The sequence below is a fragment of the Vipera berus genome (genome assembly GCF_964194415.1).
Source record: "Vipera berus genome assembly, chromosome: 1".
In the NCBI taxonomy this organism is placed as follows: Eukaryota; Metazoa; Chordata; class Lepidosauria; order Squamata; family Viperidae; genus Vipera; species Vipera berus.
The window spans coordinates 247600286-247608436 of NC_138202.1; the positions used below are offsets into that span (position 1 = coordinate 247600286).

The 8151-nt window shown below is 41.4% G+C and overlaps 1 protein-coding gene across 2 annotated transcripts; it reads right to left on the reverse strand.

Annotated features, from left to right (window-relative positions):
• Positions 1-1450: 1450 nt before the first annotated feature.
• Positions 1451-7725, reverse strand: NDUFAF4 (NADH:ubiquinone oxidoreductase complex assembly factor 4). 2 transcript variants are annotated; one of them, XM_081314879.1, is made up of 3 exons: positions 7532-7725; positions 4886-4983; positions 1451-1976 (listed from the first exon to the last, which is right to left on the reverse strand). In XM_081314879.1, the coding sequence occupies exons 1-3, from the start codon at positions 7656-7658 to the stop codon at positions 1683-1685; spliced, it is 519 nt and encodes a 172-aa protein (XP_081171005.1). In that variant the 5' UTR covers positions 7659-7725; the 3' UTR covers positions 1451-1682. The 2 variants fall into 2 exon arrangements, with proteins under 2 accessions (XP_081171005.1, XP_081171006.1); XM_081314880.1 differs by lacking the exon at positions 7532-7725 and adding an exon at positions 5106-6199.
• Between the last annotated feature and the right edge of the window lie 426 nt (positions 7726-8151).

Below are 8151 nucleotides of genomic sequence, written 5' to 3' on the forward strand. Positions count from 1 at the left end.
TAAATAGCATCTTAATCTGCTTTCACTCAAAGTATACCTATCTAGATTTGGGTTTCAGTTTCTCGGAGTATTTTAACCGATCTAGCTTTTTCTTTTTTCCAGATTCTTCTAGACAAAAGATTTGTCTTCGTCTTCCACACCTGATGAACTCTTCCTCCTCAAGAGAACCTCCAAAAGCAACTCACTAGTCAGTTTAGAGCTAATGTTGTGATAAAGGGTATCTTTGTTTGCAAATAGTAGCCTCTGAGAAAGTATCCCCAGGGACACACAAGTCAAAACAGAGAGGTGATACTTTCCAAATACTCCCCTATGGACTGAGAAAACTCATCAACCTTCCATCTCTGTTGCTAGTAGGGACAAATGACAAATAATGTGTATAAGTCCAGGAAAGGTTTGGATTCAGATCCCATTATCTTCCTATAGAAAAAAAATACATCTATACCAGAACTGGGGATAGTATACAATAGGTGGCTCAAATAACCAATTCTGTCTCCTTCTCTCTAAGTCTCACCAGGAGGTTTGCTCCAATTATAAACAACAGCCCAAAAAAGTAAGTAAAGGTAAAGGTTCCCCCGCACGTGTGTGCTAGTCATTTCTGACTCTAGGGGCCGGTGCTCATCTCTGTTTCAAAGCTGAAGAGCCAGCGCTTGTCCAAGGATGTCTCCGTGGTCATGTGGCCGGCATGACTAGACGCCAAAGGCGCATGGAACGCTGTTACCTTCCCACCGTAGTGGTCCCTATTTTTCTACTTGCATTTTTTACGTGCTTTTGAACTGCTAGGTTGGCAGAAGCTGGGACGAGTAACAGGTGCTCACTCTGTTACGCGGCACTCGGGATTCGACCCGCCAAACTGCAGACCTTCTGATCGACAAGCTCAGCGTCCTAACCCACTGAGCCACTAAAACAAAAGTACTGGAACTGAAAGGAGAAAAGCTGTATCTCGACTGTTATTTCCACACCGTCATAAAATACAGAACCTCCCCTCTTATCAAATACAGGCCCTGACTGAGAGGCTGAAATAATCTCGGCAGCCAAGGCAGATTTCATGGGTAGGATGCCAATAATTAACAATTGGATGTTAAGCTGAACAAGGTAGTTAAATAATTCAGAAGGAAAAAATACCTAGAATTAGGATCCAAAATTACCAAAACAGAGGGAAAAGGGCATTTGAGTCAAACTCTTAAACTCAAAATTAAAAGAACGCCATCCCTAACTTTAATCTTCCCCATTTGTATGCCTTCTCCTTTGTTGACCAAATACAAGAACTACCGATAGGCACTGGCAATTTTTCAGAAGGAAGATACAAATCTGTTTGGAAAGCTATTTGCAGAATGCTATTAGGGCAAAAGCTTCTACAGAGCTTCAGCTGAAAAAGATCAGGTACAAAGAGCCTGCATTTTTATTGTCTAATTCTGAGTAATGAACACGTGCTTTGCAACACATCATCCGCGAGGCAGCCAACATTTTTAGAATATTTAAGAAAAATTGCATGAGTTGGTGTGGGCACACCTCCCCCACTTCAGAGCTCCATGATCTGGTTGGTTTGCTGATATAGACGTGCCAAAGAAAATGCAGACACTACTGACACTGCATAAGTTTGGTTGATGGGGCTGGAAGAATTATTGTAGGTGTATAATTATGGCTGAACACTGACAAACTCTCTCAAGTTCTGTTTGAAATTTTTATTTGGAGTCCAGGGTTTTCTGGTCTTTGTAAGGAAGGAAATCCATAACGAATGGGATGAAGAATGTTAAAAGGTTATTCACATCCTTCAGTTCTAAAGAATATTTCTCTGCTATTTTCTCAGCAGTCCATGTCTCTGGAGAGCGCTGATGGTTGTTGAGAAGAGTCAAGGCTTCCTCTATCAAGATTTTGCCTTTGGGAACAGTCTGAATGTCCTGATAATTGAACTGTCCATCTATTACTGGCCTGTAATCCACCTGCTTATGTGGGAGATTTCTCCCTTTTTTTTCCCTCTAGAAAATGGAGAGAGAAAAAACAGTCACAAAAAATCTGTTAGAAATATGTTAGTCAATGTTCTATTTCTATACTAAAGAACTTATTTTTCATATAACCACCTGTAATGAAGTTATGAACTACAAGTAATCCTTGGGTTACAATGGCAATTGGAAGTGGACTTTCCACTGCTAAGTGATGCGGTCATAAAGAAGAATGTCACATGACTGCAATGGCCATTGTCATTGTTAAGCAAGGACTCACATTATCTAAACAGAAGTCTTTAGATGCAGGAACCAATGCCAATTATAGCCACCCTACTTATTTTCATGGTATCTAAATGCAAGCCTCCTTACTTTTACATTTCACCCAATTGGTTTTGGCCAAATGTTCCAGCCTGTCAAAAAAGCCTCAGTACCTTATTTCTATTTATAATTGATTATTCATGAAAATATTCCCAATCAAGATTTGTGCTTTGGGTAACCTAAATGACAAGAGGCCTTACCCATTAACACACAGGATAAGAGACATAACCTCAGAGGTGCATCTTTTCTGAAAAATAAAATGGCCAGTAACACCACCTAATCATGAGGGAAAAATTTTTTTACACCCCTCGTTATTTTTTAAAGAATTTTAGAAAACTTTAAGTCTTAGTTTGGGTAACTGAGGCCAAGCAATTAATTGTTGGGCAAAAGATGCAACTGGAAATCCTATAGCCTAGTGTTTTTCAAACTTGGCAAGTTTAAAATGTGTGGATTTCAACTTCAGGACTTCAGCAAGCTGGGCTGGGGAATTCTGGGAATTGAAGTCCTGACATCTTAAGAGTCACCAAGGTTAAGAAACACTGCAGCCCCTGTAAGACAGTGCCCCTTGCAAGTCATCAGTTAAAATTGCAGGCTGGGGACCAGCAAGGAAAGTGATCCTTCTTTCTCTTATCGCCACCTAGTGGGCTGCCAGAAGAAAGACTGTTTTTTCCCCGAAACGGATCCTTTGCAGTGAAATTAGGCTGAGCCGATGACCTATTTTATAGCATCCAAACACAAAGAATTTATAAACTGATATGCTAAGAGCTGTTCTTGCTTGAGAGTTTTAATTGCCGTGAAAAAGCTAAGCACAGGGTCTGCTTGCAGGAGTCTGCTGAAAAAGACCAGCTATGAATGTCTTATATATTACTGGACAACTGGTTTATCAGAATCAACAGATCATTCTTTGCTCTGCTACCATTTATTTTCCTTACTGGGTTTTACATTCTGACACTTCCAAATAGCCATTGAATTTTAAAATAATCAATGCTAGGAGAGTGAGGGGTTACCCTTTAAGATTTTTTTTTTCATTTCTCAAAGTTGCCACCAAACTCCCCAGAAATCTCTTTATAGATTGATGCAGGATTGATTTCTCTTTAAATACTGTAAAAAGATAGTGGAGGACAGCAGCGATAGCAAACACAGCCATGGTCTTTTTTCCATATAACCTCATGAAATATTAAAATTCAGACTAAAAATAACTACAGTGAGTGAGGGAGAAATGAACAGAAACAAGACAAATAAAGATCTAGGACAGAAAGTAGAGCAAGCTGCCAGAGGCACAATGAAGGCCAAAAAAAAAGGAATGGCATCTCCCAAGCAGGATATTCTTCAGCATTTCTTTCTAACTTCTAAACTCTGAGAATAAGCTGTCTATAGGGCCTGAACTTCGCTCATTCTCCAAATGCATAAGAGTTCTCTCCCAGGCCCAGTTATCTCTCTGATATAAAAGTCAACATCAATTATCTTAGAAATTAAGAGAAAGCCCTGTTAAATATAGATAACGTTATTCCTGAATAAACTTCCAGATATTTGGTCATCTATGAGCACTTTAATGTCAAATCCCAAATATAGGTAAGTTGTTCAGAGGCTCTTACTTTTGAATACAAGTAGTCACCAACTTATGACTACAATTGGGATCAGGATTTCCTTTGCTATGCAAAGGGTTATTTAAGTGAGTCCCATCCAATTTTAGGCCCCCTTTTTACCATGGTTGTTAAGTCAATCACTGCAATTGTCAAGAGAATCCAGCTTCCTACATTTATTTTGCTTGTTGGACTCTGGCTGGAAAGATTACAAATGGCGATCACATGATCACCATTTGTAACCTAGGTGCCCTGGTGGCGCAGTGGTTAGAATGCAGTATTGCAAGCTAAGTCTGCCCAGTGTGGAGTTTGATCCTGACGGGGCTCGAGGTTGGCTCAGCCTTCCAAGGTTGGTTAAATGTGAACCTAGATTGTTGGGGGTAATATGCTGACATTGTAAACCACTCAGAGAGCACTGTAAAGCACAATGGAGCAGCATATAAATCTAAGTGCTATTGCTACCCCAGGATGCTGCAACCATCATAAATACATGCCAACTTCCAAGAGCTCAAATGTTGATCACATGACTGTGGGGATGCTACAACAGTGTACATGGAAAGAGAGGTCATAAGTCACTTTTTTCAGCACTTTTGTACTTTCAAATGGTTGCTAAATAAATGTCTGTAAGTCAAGAATTACCCACGAGCATCTTTACATGCACTTCAAATTACCAGGAATTCTGATGCATTTGCAGTGCATTGCCAAAATAAGGGCAAAACAGAATTTTGAGCAGGTGAAATAAAAAAGACATTTGGGAAATCTGTGAAAGAGATTTACACTGACAGATCCTTGCATTTATTAGATAGATAAATGTCACTGAGAATGGGAAATATATGAGGTTAATTGCATTCATAAACTGAAAGAAATATCATGCACCGGCTTGTACTGATATAGATAACAAATCAATATAAGAATGCAACGACTGTATCATGAAAAACCCTGAAACTTCTTTTGCCCCCAGTTTTGATTTGTAAAGCTGAATTATCAGTGTGTGTGTGTGTGTGTGTGTGTGTGTGTGCAATTCAAGACTCTGTAACTCACTTGCAAGCCTGGATCACTGGAATCAACATAGATGTCCTTCAAGAAAGTAAGAAGTTTTTCATCTTTTTTCTTTATCTCTTCTTGGAAACTGGCAGACCCTGAAGAAAATAAACATACGAACCATAACTTTCTGTTTTTAAGAACAAAATAGCACAGTTCCAATAGAAGAGAATCTTTGTAGCTCAGGGCTGAACACTGAAGTCTTTTGGTGCTCTCTAACCTTGGCTGTTTCCTTGCAGAAGTTTCATGATCCAACTAGGTAACTCATCTAGTAAGTGTGGGGTTTGCTCCTCATTTATATATAGTAGCTTATCTTGCCAGTGTTAGTGGGGGTGTGGTTTTCTCCTTGGTAGCTTCTTGAATAGAATATTGTTTTCTAATTGTCTCCTTAATAATTCCTTTCAACAAAAAAGACCAGAACACATCCTCTTCAGCAGCCAACATCCAGATAAGCAGAGATCAACACCTAACAAACAACCAAGCAAGCATAAAAGAATACATCCCCACCAATACTGGTGGGGCAAGCTACTGTATATAAATAGAAAACAAACACCACTCTCAATAGCACTGATAATGTTACCTAGTAGATTAATGAAATGTCTGAAAGCAAACTAAGCTCAGAAAGCACCATGGACTCCACAGTACTGTTCTAAATGAAATCATAAAGTTTGTATGTGCATTTACTAACACAGACACCCCACATACACAGAGAGAGACAAATTCAGGCTGCTGAACTGCCTTTGAAATAGCCTATATTCTTAAAACCTGAAAACAATTATTCCTCTAACTTGGGTCAGAACCATGTAACGTGTGCTGAGCTCTGTCACTGTACGATATAATGGAGACATGGAAGACAAGGGGCAAAGAGGATTTTCTATGAAGTTAAATAGGCCTGTCACCTTAGGAGAGAAAGTTTATTTCTAACTCCTTGTCGGAAGGTGACAAAAGGTGATCGCGTGACCCTCGGGGAGACTGCAACTGTCATAAATATGAGTCGCTCGCCAAGAGGCTGGATTTTGATCACATGACCATGGAGATGCTTCAACGGTCATAAGTGTGAAAAAACGATCCTAAGTTGTTTTTTTCAGTGCCGTTGCAACTTTGAATGCTCACTAAACGAACTGTTGTTAAGGACTACCTGTGCCTGCTTCCTTACAGGGGCTATAAATTCGTTCTTTTGCAAACAGGGCTACTTCGGGTAAAGAACGGCAGACAGAAAAAAAAGGAGATATTCTTCAATCATTTGTATAGTTACATCTCCAGTGATGGCACAGAACCTCCATATCCACACGCTCTGTCTCGGCATCCTTGCACCTCAACTGCCTCCTAGACCTAGACTACCGTTCCCAGCCTGCTCATGGCTGCAGAGGCGCAGGCGGATGCTACTAAAAGTCCAACAAGTCGATCCCTCGAAAGGTGGGATCCAGATACTTGGGAAAAGATTTGGGTGAGAAATGTAAAATTTACGCAAGCCCAAAATTTAAGAGAGAATTTTTATAAAATGTTTTATAGATGGCATTTAGATCCCAAAAAATTAGCAAGTATGTATCCGAACTACCAGCCTAAATGTTGGAGGTGTGGTGGTGAAGATGCAACGTATTTTCATATATGGTGGACCTGTAAAAAGGTTAAAGCTTTCTGGATCAAAATTTGGTGGAATATGCAGAAGATATTTAAGAGAAGGATAAAGTTTTCTCCGCAATCGTTCTTACTGGGTATTATTACTGACACTACTGTTGTGGACACTAAGTTGATGTTGAATTTAATTACGGCAGCAAGACTTTTAGTAGGGCAATATTGGAAGAAGGAAGAACTGCCGACTATAGAAGAATGGACTCTAAAAGTTTCCAACCTGGCGGAAATGGCAAAGATCTCAGCGTACTTGAAAGACCATTCGCAACAGAGATATATTGTGGAGTGGAAAAAATGGATTGATTACATCCAGAATAAATATGAGACTAAAAAGTTTCATTTAGCATTTGAATAAGTATTGATGTGATATTTATATTGCTTGTAGTCATTTTACAAGAGTTAAAGTGCGATAGACTTAATAACTCATTGTTGTTAGCATATGGTAGATTATGATTGTTTTTACTTTTATACCTTGTATTTAGCTCTGGGAAGTCGGGGAGGGAGGGAGGGTTGGGCTGGGTCGGGAAGGGGTGGGTGGGTTGGGAGGGGTTGTTTTGTTAAAGATAAAATGTATTGAAAAACTTTTCAATAAAAAAAAAGCCGGGATCCAGAGTTAACGCACGCACGCACGCGGTTTTCCAAAACTTGGGAGCGAAAGGACGGTCGCTTCAATGTCACCAATGACACCGTGCCCTCGAAATCGTGGCCGCTTTTGTTTATGCAGCCCCAGACCGGACTCTGCCGTGCTGATCATTTAAAGGACAACGCCTGACCCAAGTCAATCTTCCCTTCCTCTGCAACAGGCCGGGCTCCCGTAGATGCAAAGGGAAGGAACCTTTTTGAACGCAGTGACAACAGTCCTTCCCTGCCGGGAGGGGGTGGAGATTGCCCAGGGAGATTCCCTGCCGGGACAGCGCCTGGTTCCCCCCCCCTCCCCCAAATGCTTTTAATCCAGCCCCTCCGTAGTAGAAACCAAAGGAAGCGGCGCAGGGCGTTTGCGCCCGCTGAACTCACAATCCGGCGCGGCAACGGCTGCGGCGGGGTGGCGCGGGGCGGGCCTGGGTTTCTTCTTGCTGATTTCCCGGTGCGCTCGGTTCTCCACGTTAAACTTGCTAAGCACGCGGGTCAGCCTGACGCCCATCGCACCGGCTCACGAACCCACCTCCGAACGCGTCGGGGAAGGTGTCCGTCTGGCGTTTGCGCAGAAGGCCGGCAGTCGGCGCACAGGCCGCGGCTGAGGGCGCCGCCCAGTGGAGCGGAGGTCGGCTTGTTCTAAAAGAGAAAGTCGAACTCGCTTGTTCGGAAATCCGAAGTTGACGCTCGTTCTTATTGTGAACTCGAGCCCGAGCCTTCTGGAATTTTTTTTTTCCCCCGTGTGAATCAAGGAAGGTGTGTGAGGTTGTGGAAAATAACTGGAAGTAGTGAGGAAGTTTAAAAAATAAAAAAGATATATGCTTTTAGTATTATCCTGTAATCATATTTTATATTAATCATTTTATAATCAATTGCTTGAGTAGATGCTTTGAGAATATGGGGGAAAATCCAGGACTCAAATGGAGGGAGGGGGAGAACAGGAGTTACCATGGGGCCCAAATGTGAGTCACTATCTAGGAATTGTTTTTAAGGACCTTCTG

What these genes read in the sequence shown, in the direction of transcription:
- NDUFAF4 (XM_081314879.1), bottom strand. Translation starts at nt 7,658, where the DNA reads ATGGGCGTCAGGCTGACCCGCGTGCTTAGCAAGTTTAACGTGGAGAAC. An exon ending in AGCCGTTGCCGCGCCGGATT is followed by an intron (nt 4,984 to 7,531) that starts GTGAGTTCAGCG and finishes TATTTTCTTCAG; the next exon opens with GGTCTGCCAGTTTCCAAGAA. An exon ending in CCAGTGATCCAGGCTTGCAA is followed by an intron (nt 1,977 to 4,885) that starts GTGAGTTACAGA and finishes TCCATTTTCTAG; the next exon opens with AGGGAAAAAAAAGGGAGAAA.